Source organism: Hoplias malabaricus, chromosome 2 (genome assembly GCF_029633855.1).
Source record: "Hoplias malabaricus isolate fHopMal1 chromosome 2, fHopMal1.hap1, whole genome shotgun sequence".
Taxonomy (NCBI): Eukaryota; Metazoa; Chordata; class Actinopteri; order Characiformes; family Erythrinidae; genus Hoplias; species Hoplias malabaricus.
Genome location: NC_089801.1, coordinates 74,035,066 through 74,053,902, shown reverse-complemented (window position 1 = coordinate 74,053,902; position 18,837 = coordinate 74,035,066). Strand labels below are relative to the sequence as shown.

The 18,837-nt window shown below is 36.5% G+C and overlaps 1 protein-coding gene across 1 annotated transcript; it reads right to left on the bottom strand.

Annotated features, from left to right (window-relative positions):
• Positions 1–2,662: 2,662 nt before the first annotated feature.
• Positions 2,663–18,424, bottom strand: LOC136687195 (sodium/potassium-transporting ATPase subunit alpha-1-like). Its single transcript, XM_066661493.1, has 22 exons — positions 18,374–18,424; positions 18,139–18,240; positions 17,931–17,990; positions 16,927–17,130; positions 16,708–16,821; positions 15,070–15,204; positions 14,859–14,976; positions 14,491–14,759; positions 11,457–11,765; positions 11,073–11,207; positions 10,794–10,986; positions 10,531–10,706; positions 10,312–10,448; positions 9,952–10,102; positions 9,703–9,871; positions 9,465–9,619; positions 4,962–5,085; positions 4,660–4,805; positions 4,424–4,554; positions 4,215–4,316; positions 3,046–3,137; positions 2,663–2,876 (listed from the first exon to the last, which is right to left on the bottom strand). Exons 1-22 carry the CDS (start codon positions 18,383–18,385, stop codon positions 2,848–2,850), a joined length of 3,063 nt encoding a protein of 1,020 aa, XP_066517590.1. The 5' UTR covers positions 18,386–18,424; the 3' UTR covers positions 2,663–2,847.
• Positions 18,425–18,837: the final 413 nt, after the last annotated feature.

Here is an 18,837-nt window from a genome sequence, read left to right as displayed (position 1 = left end):
AATTTTATCACGCTAAGCTGACTACACAATTTAATGTGGAACTGAAATGTCGAATGCTTTCCTAACTCACAAAATTGCCCATTTAAAATGGAATGGAAAGATCAATTAATAAGCTAATTTTGGCCTCATTGTCATAAGAAAATTAGAAATGATAGCTAAAGTGAGCCTAGTAAACTTGCATATTTTTGGTGAAAGAAAGAAAAACTTGAACAAGAAACTTCAGCTTCATTCATTATCTGTAACCGCTTATCCAATTCAGGGTCACGGTGGGTCCAGAGCCTACCTGGAATCATTGGGCGCAAGGCGGGAATACACCCTAGTGGGGGCGCCAGTCCTTCACAGGGCAACACACACACACATACCTACGGACACTTTTGAGTCTCCAATCCACCTACCAACGTGTGACATGGGGAGAACACACCAACTCCTCACAGACAGTCACCCGGAGCGGGAATCGAACCCACAACCTCCAAGCCCCTGGAGTTGTGTGACTAGGATCATTTAAAAATTCTAATGACCATACACATCTTTCAGTTGCACTCAGTTAATCAGATTTAATGACCCGGTTACACAGTTTTAAGCATAAAGTGCAACCCAAAGCTTATATAGTAACACTAGATAAAAACACATTGTTTAAGTCCCAGTTCAATTATATCACCGAAAATGGGTTTTATCACTTGAGATAATTTTGGGTGAACACTTTCATAGTATTTAGAAGAAAAAAGAATTGTCACTTCATTAATAAACAGACACACATGCACCAGGAGCAATGAGCACAAATGCTTAGAGAAGAAGGCCTTAGTTCCCAGGTAGAATGTTTTGGAGAATTATGTGCCTTAATCAAGGCCATGGATATTGAGACAGTATCCTGAGACAACTCCCCCTCCCCAAGTTTTTATTTAATTTTTTTTGCTGAGTTCATGTAATTTCAAACTTCGTCTTACCCTGTCAACATTATCTTTTGTAGGATTATGTCCTGAAAATAAAACAAATCTTAAAACTAAAACAATAACACTTTACAAATGGCATTAATAAATCATGAGTCATCATGAATATGCATGACAATATCTCAACTGATATTAATGTAGTAATCAAGGTACACATTATCAGGTGATATGAGTTATTTATTAGTAAATCATAAATCATGAAATAATGATTTAACTGTTATTATTGATTAATACCCACTGGAAATGCATTAAATAATGCCATTTCATGTTCTTTTATTATATATACTTTTTTCTAATGTTGATGGGAGCTTGTTCCTCTCTTGATTTATGGGCACTGTTTATATCTGGTGTGTGATTGTGCTTTGTTCATTGACATTTGACTTTTTGTTCAGTGTCGTATTAATTATAGTGAAAAAACAACACGTCCAAACCGGACATGTTTTTCTTTGGTACTAGCTGCTCGAGTCACTTGGTCTGCCTCTAGATCATGTTGTCCCTCCAAAATCGATAACAAGCCAGGGCAGCTACAAATAGCCAAAGGCAACGTTGAAGGAAGTCTTTATGGCTTGGACTAATTGGACTAGTTATGTGACCAAAATCTGGTGTGCTTTACACAAAGCTGGTTGTATAGCAGGACAGCATAAAAATGAAATACTTAAAATGTTCTGATTCCATGGTGCAACTAGTTTTATGGTCCAGTTTTTTTTAACTTTTTGGACTGAACTCCAGACCAAACACCACACCTGAAATATAGTACTATTCCTGCTGTGAAACGTAGTGGCTACATTATTGTGGGACATTTTCTCTTCAGCCCAGACTAGGAAAATTATCAGGGTTAAAAGAAATAGTAATCGCACACTAATTACTGAGGGACACATCCTATATGTTAGACCTCTGTGACAAAAACTCTAAAAATAGCACCACAAAAAAAATAAAATAAAATAAAATAAAAAGTGGCTCATGTATAGGTAGGTGTTTGTCCTTGCCCCTAAGAGCTCTGAACTAATCTGATTAAAAGTTTGCGAATTAACTTGGAGAGTGGTGCATTATACTTGAACACTTCTCAAAGGTAGAATGAGTAACAATTCTGTAGTCAAATCTACACGGCTAACACTATAAGATATTGAATTAATTTTGACATTATTATTTTACATATCTATCTCTCTTATATTAAATTTATGTCATTTATAATAATTATTATATTTTAATGGGTGGCACTGTGGCGCAACAGGTGGTGTCGCAGTCACACAGCTCCAGGGACCTGGAGGTAGTGGGTTCAAGTCCCACTCCAGGTGACTGTGAGGAGTTTGGTGTGTTCTTCTGTGTCCGAGCGGGTTTCCTCCGGGTGCTCCGGGTTCCTCCCATGATCCTCCATGGTGAGTGAGTGTGTTTCGCCCTGTAAAGGACTCCAGGTAGGCTCCATACCCACTGCGACCCTGAACTGGGCAAGCAGTTACAGACAATGAATGAATGATATTTTTATGAAATTCTGAAGTCATGGTCATGCCTAGAAAAAGGCAGTTAGTGTTTTGTAGTTTCATATGATCACACTTCTACTTTTCATGTATTTTTCTGTGTCCAGAAGCAAAACTGTGTGTAATTTTTGTAATCAGTATCAGTGATTGAGATTTCAAAAAGACTTAAAAATAATAGTTTATTTTTCTATGGAAATTTACAAGTTGCATTATAGTAGGCATGCTTGTTTATTAATCAGTTCCTACTTGTTCATACCTTTATTCATTCATTAAAAAATGTATTATTGTGTGTTACTAGTGTGCAATTGTTATTCCACAGTAAAAAAACTAAAGTACTTTAATGATTTTTTTATTTCACAATTTTGGTTCACTTAGTACAAACAAGGAGTCTCTAAATGTGTTTGGAGCAGGATCTTCTTCTTGTATTAATAATATGTTTCCTTTTCCACCCAACCTAAAAAAGACAGAAAAATATTAATTATTATGAACCTTATTATGATGCCATTATCAATAATGGATTAATACATAAATATTTATTAAAACAAGTATATGACTATTTAAAAAGTCCATCAGCAGTGTTGAAAAATATTGTAATCTTCATAAAAATATGCATATGTTCCTACCTCCTGGGTTTCGTCTAAGGATGTATCTTCTTGCCTCATCATAGATAAAGATTAGGAATGCATATGGTAAGGCACATAACCACCACCAAGGTCTAAAAAAAGGGGAAATTAGCAATGTTCATTGTACATAAACGTTTTCTTATCACCGCTGTTTAAAAATAAATTAATAGTGTCAATTATTAGCTTTGTAGGTCTAAATGTTTACCATGTAGAATTCCACACAGTGTAAACCCTAATGTTCAACGTAATCAACTGGATTGATGGATTCTAATTTAAAATATATTGAAAAATTTCTCTCAATTAAACAATTCAATTATTTTCAACAATTTCTTCTTTTTTAATTTCAATTTCAATTTTGATTTAGCAGAGTTCTGTTAGAAGTTTTAAGTAAAAATAGCTGGATATGAGAGATTTAACTGATCTTAAATGTTATGAGTTTATGCTGCATGATATCTGAAGTCACAGACATAGGACCAGTGCAACAATTTTCAGCTGAGGTAACAGATAGTCTGGAGTTCACTGGTTTTAGTGAATTTGGACAGATTCATGTGTTTATTTCAGTGCAAGGGGCAGTGGTGCAACAGTTAAAATCACAGTCACATAGCTCCAGAGTCCTGGGTTCGAGACCCACATGGGATCACTGCCCTGAGATGTTGGGGTGTGTCCCCCCACAGTGCAAAAACATGCCTTGTTAAGTGTGGTGTGTGGTGTCCTGTGATGGACTGACACCTGGGTTACAAACAATGAATGAACTTACGGTTAAATAAGTTAATGGTACTTAATAGTACTGAGTACCAGAAATGGTAGTATCATATTTTTTTAGTTGCATTAAGCATTAAATGAAGTTGTAGACATTTAAAGTAAATGTGTATGCATACTTCTGACATTCGACTTTATAAACTTAAAAATTTATGACAACTGATTGCCCTAATTTTTTTGAGTTCTGCTAACTTATTCAGGTATACAGTGCAGATTTTGAAATCTTTTAATTAATTTTATCACTGTAAAGAACTTATTCAGTGTGGTTTGCTGTGAAATGGAATGTGTTAATTCCCCTTTTTTACTCCTTAAAGGAGTGGTTCATAAATAAATCTGTTTAAATAAATGTTTTAAAATAAAATATCACAATATGAATTCAAATTACAGAATTGTGTTTTTGGAGAACTTACTTAAGAGGATACATTCTCATAGCAACATCCATGCCTGGGCAGTAAGAAAGAAAAGAAGCCAAAGCGGTTTCCTCAAACAGACCAAATATTAGGATTTTGTTCCTGATTGAAAAACAAAATCAATATAGTTAGGGTATTTCCCTGACTTTCCTTCTTTTATAATTTGGAATGGTGAAATTTGCAAAACAATGAACACTTTGTTAACATACTTCATTTTTTGTTGCACGATGGAATTCATCCTGGTTTTACAGATAATCAAGTCAGCCCACTGCACAATCACAATACTGACAAAGAACGCAGTTTGGCATGTGTACTCTATAATTTTTCTGCTCTCATAAGTCTGTAAAAAATAGGAATGCATTGTTTTATTCAGAAGAATCAGAAACAAAAGTATTCTGCAACTCTAATATGAAGTTCCATTTTAAACCTGAATGGCAAAACATACCCATTCCTGGCCATAGCTGTCCTCCAGGTCATTGAGATACTTATCATCCCAGTCAATACGTAGTCCTAGCAGATAGGTAGGAAGGAATCCATTCTCAGCCAGTATCACAAAATATGTGAAGAAACCTGCAGCTGCTTGCATCATCCCTAAACACACACACACAAAAAATCAAACAAATAAACAAACAAACAAAATACCCAAAAAGATATTAATTGTTCCAAAATAAAATGACTTAAAATAGTTCAGGTTTTAGTATTAAGAGTGGTTTACTGCTCCATTAAATAACATATGTGAGGTCTTACCAATCTGGCCATAGGCCATGCTAATGAGCCTTTCATTCACTAGCTTGTCTTTTTGGGGGTTTCTTGGCTGCCTCTTCATGATATCACTCTCAGCTTGTTCATAAGCCAATGAAATAGCAGGTACCTGCCAAATGACAAAAACCCAATGAGATATTGATTAATAGGAACACACTGAGTAAAACCTACAAGACTACGTTGTGTGCTATTTTATATTTTTATATATACTGTGACCAGCCAATACATTACTATTAATGACAAGTTCCAAGGCCTCCCCTGAACTGTGATCAAAAGGGGCGCAAGCATCCATGGGGTCAAAGAGTTAAAAGCAGAATCGGGAGACACCTCTCCCCAAGTTAACCTGCTGTCTACATAAACTATATATACAAAGGTATCGGAACACCTACATATTAGATGAAATTGCCTGGTTTGAAATCTTTGTTTTAGTTCATCCCAAAAGTCTTGGGATGAATTAAAACATTAGGACATTAAACATTAGGATATAGGACATTGAGGATTGGTATGAAATTAAATCAATGACATAAGTATTTTAATATTTTATTTTTTAATTATTTTTGTATATCATTTAATAAACTTGAATTTCTGAGGAGGTGAAATATTCAGATTTGAACAAGTCACATTTAAAAAATTATATAAAATATATAAATTATAAAAATTCAGATAAAATCTGATTTAAAATATACATACCCATAAAATAAAGTCTGCATGGACCAGTTAATGTCTTCTACACCAAACTCACCCAACCATCACTCAAACCATTTCCCTTCCCTAAAATTAAGAGGCCTAGGCCAATCTTAGAAAAAAAACCCATAGCATTATCCTGCTTTCATCAATATTTACAGTAGTCCCAATGCAGTCAGTTAAGCTTTCCTGACATTCACCAAACCCAGACTCATCAATTAGACTGCCAGTTTAGAGGAATGTGAAGCATCACATCACAGAACATCAGTCCACTCCTTCAGAGTCAAGTGGTGGTGCACTTTACACAACTTCATTCAATTCTTGGCATTGTGCTTGGTGATATAAGGCTTGCATACATCTGCTCGACTATGGAAACCCATGGCATAAAGTTCCCTGCACACAGGTTTTTAACTGATGTTAACACCAGGGGAATTTGGAACTCTGCAAATATTGAGTCAGCAGAGCGTTTGTGACTTTTTACTTGCTCTGCAACTTTACATGCTGTACGCTGTAACATACAGGCAAGGTGTTTCCCCTCCAAACCAAAGGTAACTGTCTCCTGTGTATTAAGCCCAATTTATGGTTCTGTGTCGAAACTATGTCGTAGGGCACACATCCAAATGAACCCTATGCCACAGTCTGACTCACACCTCTCCAGATATATAACTAAATATGCGTTGCGTCGTCGACGCAGACCGAACTGTAGGAAACTACTACAGAAACTGCAGACAGCAGCAAATGCATTGCCAGAAATTCCCACAGACATTTGTTTGGACATCACAGAATGAATGAAAAGGTTAAACAAAGAAAAGTACAGACATATTCAGAAAACAATAACAATTTGCAACTTGGAGCAGGTACACACAGCAAAAATGTGGCTACCCTCCTCCAAAAGTGCAGTTTCTGCAGTGCTGAGTCAAGATTAGCAATAGCAGAGGCTCTATTCTCCCTATTACAGCTCAGTGAGGCATCACAATAATTTTGAAGCGGTAATTTTATGGTAAAATATATTTATACTACCTGCATATATATATATATATATATATATATATATATATATATATATATACACACACTACCTGCAGCACAATTGCTGCCTGGAACCAGAAGACAAAATAGATTTTATCCTACAGGAACGCCACGAGTTGATAAGCAAAACAGCAACATGGGTTCAATTGTACAACATTCTCACAGCTCTGTTATATAAAACTTTTCTGAGTCCATGGTCACAGTGCAGTCTGTGAGCTAAGAAGCCAGGTTGACAGTGAGGAGGGCTTAGAGGAGGAAGTGCCTGAGGTTGAAGATGACACAGAATACAACCCAAAGGAGGAAGACTCATACAGGTTTTTGTTTTCAGTAAATAAATCATACCGGTCAGTTTTGACCAGGAACACAAATGTTGTTATTTTGTGCCACAGTTTAGAAACTTCATCTGGTTTCAAAAAAGTGACTGTGGTATACATTTCAGAGAAGTACTCTGTGACAAACACTACAATACCTATCATTTTAGTATTCAATATAGTCAAAATAATATGTATATAATTTTTTTTTCCCCCTAAAAAAAGTGGTAATCTATATCAAGTATAGATTACTTGTTTGATAAAATGTTAAGGTGCTTGATTTAAGAAATGTTTAAAAACCTAAATGTTAAAATGTTATCTTCTTGCTTTCTGGTAAACAAGTTGCTTTAATCTCAACACGGTGCTTCGTTTAGTATGAACAGAAAATAACAGGTTTTCCATGATCATACATACACTGTCAGCAACTGACAAAATAAACTATTTTTATAGTTTGTTATTATTTGTTATTTTTGTAAATAAAAGACATTGATATGAAGCACCAAAGATCTTCCATTAACAAGGGATTGTATTTTTGGGCATTCCTTTTTAGAAATACCAGAAAAATCTCAATGACAATGACTATATGGCAAATGGCGGTCCAGCAAAACCAGGCTTGCCTAGTTTTTTTTCACGGGCAGAACCAACGTGAAAGGGACTGGTGTTTAATATGATTTTCACATTGATGTGAAATCAATGTGATTGGGCCAGCCCAGTGTCAATCGGGCCCCTGATACACCTGCTTTTACGGGCCAGTCAGATATATTTATCTATACTTTGTTCACTCACACACCTAGTTCGCTCGCTTTGAAATCTGTAGTTCTCGTTCCCTTGTCACTGACACTAACTGATACGATATGCTGTGATTGGCTAGTGTACCATATTTTAGTATCGTTTTAATCTGACAAAAATGAGGGGGGTGGAATCGTGTTTCAGCATAAGTGGGGGAAATACCCACATCCCTCCATTTGCTACGCCCCTGCTTGGTTCTAGGCGGAGAAATTTGAGGTTCACTTGTTTAAGCGCCCGGACTATATGCGCCTGTCTCCTGGCAATGAGGCCATGCTGTGTGGAGACAGCACATTTCAAATCAAATCTTTTTACAACTGATGCTGTCACAAAGCACCTTCACAGAATTCCAGTAAAGGCAAAGTTTTGACATGAAATGTAAAAATGTAAAAATCATCCTGGTGAGCAAGCCAGAGTGACAGCGGCAAGGAAGGACTCCCCAGAGCTGAGGATGAAACCTTAGGAGGAACCAAGGCTCACAAGGGGGGACCTATCCTTCTGGTCAATCTACCTACAAATTAATGACAAAAATAAAAGGCTCCTATGCATAACATAGGTCTGCTGTTATGACATAGGTCTGCTACTATGGTTTGTTCTGGCGATTTCACCCACATAAACCAAAAAGACACAACAGATTTTCATAATATAGTGAAGTTAAAAGTAAGATGTCTGACTTTGAAATGTAGTGTGAATTAAAGTAAAATATCGCCCAAAATGAAAATACTTAAGTGCTAAAATACAGATACACGAATAAACTACTTAAGTACAGTAACAAATTACTTCATTACTGTCCACCATTGCATTTAAATTCAGTGTATTGAATTCAGTTTTGTAGTTTGGCTTTTCATAATGATTTCAAATGTTCCTGAACTGCCTCATTTACATGTTACACTACAGGAAGTTAAACATTGCATTTTCTCCAAACTTCATTCATTCATTCATTATCTGTAACCTCAGGGTCATGGTGGGTCCAGAGCCTACCTGGAATCATTGGGCGTAAGGCAGGAATACACCCTGGAGGGGGTGCCAGTCCTTCACAGGGCAACACAGACACACATTCACTCACGGACACTTTGAGTCGCCAATCCACCTACCAACGTGTGTTTTAGGACTGTGGGAGGAAACCCACCTGGACACGGGGAAAACACACCAACTCCTTACAGACAGTCACCTGGAGCGGGAATCGTACCCACAACCTCCAGGTCACTGGAGCTGTGTGACTGCGACACTACCTGCTGCACCACCGTGCCCCCTCTCCAAACTTCAGCATTTGTAAAATATGACCCAACCCACGTCCTTCATAATAAGACAAAATAGAAGATTTCAACTACACTTCAAGTGTACACTTTTCGAGCCTTGTTATTGACTTATTTGACAAATGCCACAGGCTCACAGTGTTCCTTTAACAGGTGACGTTGCAATTAGATAATGTTACCTCACCTGTGAAAAGTTTTAATATAGCGTCTGTTTGGTGTACATTTTTCAGTACACAACTGAATTCATTCACAACTATAATACTGACTGTAACTGTATCAATCCTTGAATGTTAATGATCATTAGAACAAGAATGTTTTAATATGCTATTATTTGTATTCATACAAATACATTTGTATTGTTATATTAATTCATATAACTTTGCTTAGTTATTAAAATTAAGATTAAAGGTTCTCATTCTTACCATGTCAGTTCCCAGATCGATACAAAGTATAGTGACAGTGCCAAGAGGAAGAGGAATGCCAGCAATGATGAACAGCAAAAAAGGAGATATCTCAGGTATGTTACTGGTCAAGGTGTAGGCAATTGACTTCTTCAAGTTGTCAAAGATAAGACGACCTAGGATGAAAAGTCTATGTAAATTACAATATTTAGCTGAGCGCAAACAAAACCTGATATTATCTAATTCACATTTTTTTAACCTTCTTCTACACCAGTCACAATGGAGGCAAAGTTGTCATCCAGAAGAATCATGTCCGCAGCCTGTTTGGAGACATCTGATCCAGCAATACCCATAGCTACACCAATGTCAGCCTTTTTCAGAGCAGGAGAATCGTTCACACCATCCCCTGTCACAGCCACTATGGCACCCTTGCAGCAAAAGATATAAAAAAATAAATTAAAACAAATTCTTATAATTATATTTTACGACAATACTTCATTTTTTCTACCTGTCGCTGGCAACCTTCCACAATGATAAGTTTTTGCTGTGGCGAAGTTCTTGCAAACACAATCTCATTGTGGTGTCTCAACACATCATCCAGCTGCTCAGGGCTCATTTCCTTTAGTTCAGCCCCATGGACTACACAGGCCTTTGCTTGTCTGTAAAGATGTTTTAAAACAATTTTGTCATAGGATGCTTTAGAAATGGACTATGTTGCTACAGTCAATTTCACCCTAGAAGTGTTACAATAAATGATAGTTGTGGCATAGGACTTTATTATTGTTGTAGAGATAATGTAAATGTATGTAGGTTATGTAGGTATCATGTAGTTTCATGAACTATGATACAGTAAGGTGTAAATTCTAACCTGGGGTCAACGTCAGCAACAGGGATGTTCAGTCGAGCAGCTATGTCTTCTACAGTCTCGTTGCCCTCAGAAATAATACCCACACCTTTAGCAATGGCCTGTGCTGTAATTGGGTGATCACCGGTGACCATGATAACCTGGAAACACAGGAAAATGTTGAAATATATTACAGGGGTTATCAAATATCATTTGAGTGTTCTGTGAGATTAACTACTGTACCTTAATTCCAGCACTTCTGCACTTAGCAACAGCATCTGGTACAGCAGCACGAGGAGGATCAATCATGGCCATGAGACCAACAAAACACAGGTTCTCAGTAGGGAAATTCACCTCTTCAGTGTTAAAAGCATAGCCCTTAGGGAACAGGTCATCAGGGAGACTGAAATGGCAGAAACCTACAAGGAAAAGCACAAATTGTTATAACTAGAATGTGCCTTTCCCTACCATTAGGTTTTTAAAGAGAATTCAATAGATCATCTCACCTAAAACCCTTTCCCCAAGACCCCCAAGTTTCACATAAGCATGTTGAAAAGCTTCTTTCATTTCATCATCCAAGGGCTGTTCCTTTCCCTGTAACAAAATTGTTGAGCACCGGTCCAGGATCCTCTCAGGAGCTCCCTTCATTACTAATAAGTGCTCAGTCTCTGAAGGGTTGGGGTTCTTGTGGATTGAAAGCTTATAGACAAAAAATTAACTTACATTAGAACTACAAATGGCCATGAAAACACCATATTCTGTTATTTAAAGCCAAGAAATATCACCTGGTATTTGTTGGTGGAATTGAAGGGGATCTCAGAAAGCTTGGGGTACATATCTCTCATCTCGTTTACTGAACCAAAGCAGAGTTCAATACACTTCAACAGAGCAGACTCTGAGGCATCACCTGCCGTGTCTCTCTGAAAAAAAAAGAAAAAAGAAAAAGTTATAAAGTTACATAAGGCTACATGAAACCCAATTAAGCCTTTTAAAACAGCTGACATATGGAAACTTATAAAGGCCTATGCATTTGTCATAAAGCCTGCTTTAGATACTTCCCTTCTTAGTGAAACTAAAACTACCACAATATAAGTCACACTTTCTAGAATAAGCATTTAAATAGCTTGCAGACATAGGAACAATTTGGTAATGTGGTCATTCTTGTTCACCTTTAGGATGGAAACTTTTCTCTGATCTCCAAGGAAAACAGCACGATTGCACAAAGCAGCCACGCGAGCAAGTGCTGACCATGTAGGAGAGCTTTTGTCAAAAGAAGTTCCACTCTGGTTCTCTGTAGTGTCAGCTTCATGGATCTGGTTGTCAAACCACATGTGAGCCACAGTCATACGGTTCTGGGTCAGGGTTCCAGTCTTGTCAGAGCAAATAGTAGAGGTAGAGCCAAGTGTCTCTACTGCTTCAAGATTCTTCACCAGGCAGTTTTTCTTGGCCATTCTCTTGGCAGTTAGAGTTAAACACACCTATAAGAATAAAGAAGTATTCATTCATTCATTGTCTGTAACCCTTTATCCAGTTTGGGGTCAAGGAGGGCACGCAGCCTACCCGGAGTCACTGGGCACAAAACATGAACACATCCTGGAGGGAGTGACAGTCCTTCACTGGGAGACACATACTCTCACACATTCAATAAAGAAGTATATGAATAACAAATTCTGTGTAATTGTGAAACTTTAGAAAATTGTTGACAAAGCTTAAAATTATTGTTATATTTAAGAGTCCTTTTTACAGATACTAGCCCCAGGAGAGCAAGCTGATGTTTTTAATCTTTAATTATTGAACCCTGTGAATTAAAAAAACATAATACAAGTCCTGGAGATGAAATGGGGTGTATAAAATCAATACAATTGCAAACTGAAAATCATCAACAAGGGAAAGGAAACAGAACATGCAATTCAAATAAAAGTAAGGTTCACCTTTGTAATTCAGGGAATGTAAAAACAATAAAAACACAGCTATTCATCTGAAAATGCCCGTATCTCCTGCCCATATATCTAAATAATTACCCAAGTATATTTTGCCCAAAACACTAAGGAGGATAGGACCATCTGGAGACATTCTGTAAAGAAGAATCTCAAATTCCCTGCTCTGTATTCTTCAGCATAATGAGATCACCAAGTGCTGATTCACTTGCAAAAGGTGGATTTAAAAAGTACTAAATGCAGGGATGGCAGTAACTGTGATATAAGTGGTTTTGCTAAAAATAATTATTTCTTAGTGTGGATTTTTTTCAGTATGAACTTATTTCAATGAAAGGTATGATTTTTGTAATTTTTAGTGTGAGATTAACATAAAATGTCTATCTTGAAATTTGCAGAACATGATTTAGACAGATTAGACAACATGTAATTTTTGGTTACTAGTCAAATTTGTCTTATGGTAATTTACTGTACCATTTTAACAATAACTATCTGTAAAATAAGTATTGTATGCTGTGAATTTACAGAAACCATGACCAAAGGAATACTGTGTATTTCATCTACAGTTTTAATACTGTGAGTGTGCAGCAGATAACTGCTATAGTATATTTGGGGTTTTAGTTACTGTGTACATATAGCTTCAACCACAAAACAAAGTATTGAATACCTAACTCTATTATAAACACAAATGTACTGTTAATTGAAATAATGATCTTAGTTTTTTTTCTATTTTCCTTCTGTAGAAAATGAGGAGACTACTGGAATAGCTATATTTCATAAGGAATTTACTATAAACTGTAAAGAATTGTTAAGAATGAACATCACTCCCAGAATTCAAAGTAAAATGCAATTTCAAAACTATATATGATATGGGAGTGGAACTGACGGAAATCTGAGGGTGGATACACACACAGATGTGTGTATTTAATAAGTAGAGTAAACAAAAATGAACATTAAATATTAATTTTTTAAGACAATTTGAAAGCAACTACAGAGACATAGAACTCAACTTGAAACATGATGAATGTATATACAAGAAAAGGTAACCACATACATCTACAAATAAACAAGACTAACAAGTTCAATTACTGACAGACACAAGGAAAGCTAATTTAAATACTACTGAGAAATCAGGACTTCAAGGGGAAAAATCAAGAGCCACCATAACAAGAGTGTGGTTAAGGAATCAAGAGGACTTCATGAAAGAAACCACATGGTAAATAAACAAAAGATGCACGTGAAACAAAATCATTCATTCATTCATTGTCTGTAACCACTTATCCAGTTCAGGGTCCCAGTGAGTATGGAACCTACCTGGAATCACTGGGCGGAAGATGGGAACACACGCTGGAGGGGGCACATTTACTCACACACTCACACCTATGGACACTTTGGAATTGCCAATTGCCAACGTGTGTTTTTGAATTGTGGGAGGAAACCCGGAGGAAACGCACACAGAGAACACCAAACTACTCACAGACAGTCACCCGGAGTGAGACTCGAACTCACAACCTCCAGGTCCCTGGAGCTGTGCGACACCACCTGCTGCACCATTGCTCAAAACTACAAAAACATGACAGGACGAAATGACAGCAACAGAACTAAGACAAAGTATGATGAAACTAGAAAAGACAGAAAAGATGCAGGAATGGACATAATCCCTGACACTATAAATAAAGGCAAAAGTGTGTTATTGTGAAAATGTTATTGTAATTCTCTCCTTTTTAAACATTTTTGTCTTTTATCTATATATTTGTTAATTGTGTCAGATCTAAAATTATTTCGAAATATAATCTTGATACTTTCTTTTTCAAAATTTTACATAGTTTAGAGGCAGCTCCTGCATAATGTTTGGAGAAGTGGGCTTGGGACTACACTGTTGCTGGCTGGACCCTCATGACCAGCAGGAAAAAAGAGGAGTGAAAGAATAGTGCTGTCCTCTTGACGTAATCCATGGCTGAGGTGCCCTTGAGCAAGTCGCATAATGCCCAATTGCTCCTGGGGCACTGGAGATGGCTGCCTACCGCTCTGGATGACTTTATTTCCACTGCACCTAGCGCACTAGAGTGTGTATGTGTGTGTGTGTGTGTGTGTGTGTGTGTGTTTGCATGTGCATGAAAACCATGCGAATGAACTTCATTAACCTAATATTAAATATACAATAAATACACCAATTTTAATACTAAATTAATACGTTACTACTAATTAATACTTCTAAGTATTTCTAATATGTACAACCATTAGGAGTTTACAAATTTAAACTACTTACAGTGACTGTTGCCAGTAGACCTTCAGGCACATTAGCAACAATTATTCCAATTAGGAAAATCACAGCTTCCAGCCAGCCATAACCAAGGATAAGTGAGAGAACGAAGAAAGATATTCCCAAGAAAACGGCTACAACAGTGATAATGTGGATGAAGTGTTCAATCTCTATGGCAATTGGAGTCTTTCCACCCTCAAGGCTTGATGCTAGTATAGCAATACGACCCATGACAGTGCGATCACCAGTGTTGATGACAATACCTCTGGCAGCACCTGAAAAAGTTTTTTTTTAGAAAAGTATATTTGCATTATTATTAGCACTTGCATAGTTCAATATTAGTGTAGTAATTATCCTGTGTATTTTTTTTATACCTTCTAGGCAATTTGTGGAAAAGAATACAATATTCCTTGTCTCCAAAGGATTTTCATTGGAGAAATCAGGAGTACGTGTTTGTGGTTCAGATTCACCAGTAAGAGAGGAGTTATCCACCTAAAAGAGAAGTGATATCGAACCAGTCTGTGCCCATGTCAATAGCATATTATTTATACTGATCAAAGCATTATTTTAAGCTTTTTGTTCTACCTTGCATCCTTGCGCAGAGATGATGCGTAGGTCAGCTGGAATTCTGTCACCAGCCTTAATCTCTACCAGGTCACCAGCTACTACTTCCTCAGCATTTAAGCACATTTTCTCACCATCACGAACCACCAAAGCTTGCTTTATGAAAAGAAAAGTTACTAGTTAGGGGCAAACATGCAGAAAGGTAGGTGTTGCAGGTGCATCTCATTAAATTAGAATATTATCAAGTTATTAAAAGTTAATTTATTTCAGTAATTCTATTCAAAAAGTGAAACTCATGTAGTATATAGATTCATTACAAACAGAGAGATTTATTTCAAGCTTTTATTTCTTTTAATGTTGGTGATTATGGCTTATAGCCAATGAAACCCCAAACGTCATTATCTTAGAAAATGTAAATATTATTATTATTATTATTATTATTATTATTATTTTTAAAATTATTTTTAATACGGGAATGTTGGCCTACTGAAAAGTATGTACAGTTTATGCATGCAGTACTTAGTAGGACCTGCTTTTGCATGACTTCCTGCATTATTGATAGCAACCTTCAGCTCATCTGTATTGTTGGGTCTGGTGTCTATCATCTTCCTCTTGACAATACCCCATAGATTCTCTTTGGGGTTTAGGTCACATAAGTGTGCTGGCCAATCAACACACTGATACTGTGGTTATATTAACCAGGTATCTGTACATTTGGCAGTGTGGACATTTGCTAAGTCCTGCTGAAAAATGAAATCCATAAATCTCCATAAAGCTTGTCAGCAGAGGGAAGCATGTGATCTAAATTTTCTTGGTAGAGGGCTGCTCTGACTTTGGACTTGATATAACACAGTGGACCACACAGATGACATGGCTGTCCAAACCATCATTGATTGTGGAAACTTCACACTCAAGGATTGTGTGCATTTCCACTCTTCCTCTAGACTCTGGGACCATGATTTCCAAATGAAATGCAAAATGTACTTTCATCTAAAAACAAGACTCTGGACCAATGAGCAAAAATCCAATCCTTTTTCTCCTTTGCCCAGGTAACCCTCTTCTGGCGCTGACTCTGGGTAATGTGTGGCTTGATGCAAGGAATGCAACAGTTGTAGCCTATGTCCTGGATATGTCTCTGTGTGGTGGCTTTGAAGCACTGACTTCAGCAGCAGTCCACTCCTTGTGCATCTCCCACAAATTTTTGAATGGCATTTTCTTGACACTCTTGGTTATCCCTGTGGCGTGTACACCTTTTTCTACTACACTTTTTCCTTCCAGTCAACTTTTCATTAAAATGCTTGGATAGAGCAGGAGGGTGTCAATGACTGCGTTCTAGACATCTGTCAAGTCAGCAGTCTTCACCATGATTGTGTACTGACTGAACCAGACTAAGAGACCATTTTAAAGGCTTAGGAAACCTTTGCAGGTGTTTTGTGTCGATTATTCTAATTTTCTGAGATAATGACTTTGAGTTTTCATTTCATAAGCCATAATCATCAACATTAAAAGAAATAAATGCTAGATCACTCTGTTTTTAATGAATCTATATAATATGGGTTTCACTTTTTGAACTGAATTACTGATATACATAAATTGTTTGATGATATTCAAATTTTTTGAGATGCACCTGTACATTTTTGTTATAGTTTGCTGACATACATGTGGAACAAGGTTTTTGAAGGAATCCATAATCTTGGAACTTTTTGCCTCTTGATAGTATGAGAAGCATCCTGTAATAACCACCACAGCAGCAAGAACAACACCCAGGTACAACTGTGTGCACAGAGAAACAAATAAGCAATTTTCTTAAAATTGGATATGTTAATATTTTGCTACACTGAGAAGTAGTGTTGAGGAAAAGATGATTTTAAACCTTACATTATCATATTCTGGTTCAGTCTCTGTAGTAACCTGGATTGCAAAAGCCAAGAAACAAAGGAAAGCTCCTATCCACAATAGTGTGCAGAATCCACCAAACAGCTGTTTGCAAAACTTGACCCATTCAGGAGTAGTTGGAGGTGGGGTCAGAGCATTAAGTCCATCACGTTCAAGGATCTCCTTTGCAAGAGCACTGGACAAACCCTTTCAGAAATAATGAAAAATAATTGGATTATGTATTTACAAACCCAGTCTTTTTAATATTTTTGGAACCATGAACTTGAATTTATGTTACAAACGTACAAAGAAAAGATTTTCAATATTTTCACAGTTCAACTTTAATGTTGTAAACAAATTTAGAATTTGATGCTTGCAACACACTAATAATGGTCTTTTACAAAAAAAAAATCAGGTAATTTGAGACATCTCAATCAATGAAGAACAGACACCCGTGTTAAATTTGCATGACATTCAAGTCAAAAGATGGCATTGCCTGAAAATAGACTGGGCCTGTCTGGAGTACTTATCTGTCTCCTATGGCGCATCATGAAGAGGAGAATCAGACCATGGCAACCATGGACTGCAGAGCAGCTTATATGCCTTGTGCTGTTGTATTATGCATGAATGGGCAAAATTCACTTGCAAAAGTGTTGTTCCCAAATTATTACAAAGTACAATTAAAATTAAATGTGATATAACCGTGGCAAATTGGCTTCTGTCCCACCTTTATGAGTGTGTTAAAAGCATCAGATTCAAAATTATTTTTTAAATTTACACAAAATGTTTTCAATTAACACATCTTAACTTTTGTCTGCTCATTAATTGTTAATTTGTTAATTCATTGGAGCCCCAATATTTTCAGAGACAGATTATTATTAATTATTTTTATTTCAAATTCAGTTTTGGGGATCTGTATCAAGTATTAATGCTTAAAGAAAAGTGAATATTAAACCTCATCAAATTTAAAATCTTTACTTTATTAAAACAAAAATCCTTCTACTCACTCTGGTAAGGTCAGTCCCATATTTGCGATGCAGCTCATCTAAAGTTAACTTGTGATCATCCTGCTCAGAAAAATGCCGGAAATCTCATTACAGCATCAAAAACACATATCGATTATTTTATTATGTGCAAAATCTTTTATGAAAAATAAAATGACAAGACATTATTGTTTGTATAAATTGTTCAGTTAAATGACTAGGCATTTCTCACCAAATCAACTTCTTTCTTGAGTTCATCCAAGTCCTTCCCCTTCTTTTTCTTTTTGTCTCCACTTTCTGATTTTGCTGCCAATTTGTACTTATCATGCCCTGTCTGTACAAAATATGAGAAATAGTGCACTTTTAACATTATGTAATAAAAATGTAGAATTATAGAATTAAGGTTAATATAAACAGAACAAGTGGTCTGGTATGCATTGTATTCAAGAAAAATATAATTCACTTACTCCTAACCCCATCGTTTATCCTGTAGATTCTAAGATTGCTATTTAGTTACACACGGAAGTACATACTAGCCCAAAAACCAAATGACAAACCTTTATACCCATTCACCTGTCCACAGGGGAGGTGGTTTGGGCAGAACTGGACAGAGGTAGGCCATTTGAATTTCTCCATGGCAACTAAGACATCTGGGAAGTGTTTTTGGAAAAGTTTTAAAGTATTGTAGAAACACATGGCATTCATACAGGCAGGTCATTAAAGTGCTCGACCTCTATATTTACACAGTAATATTCCAATATTGCCCATATAGCAATATTCTGAGAAAGTCACTAATGACGTAAACAACTTTTTTGTACACTGATCCAAAAAATAGTTTGGATCAGTTTGCTTAATACTGGAATTGAAAGATTATTTGTTTACTCTATCAAATTGTTAATTGTAAATTGTATTATATTGATTTTGATCAATA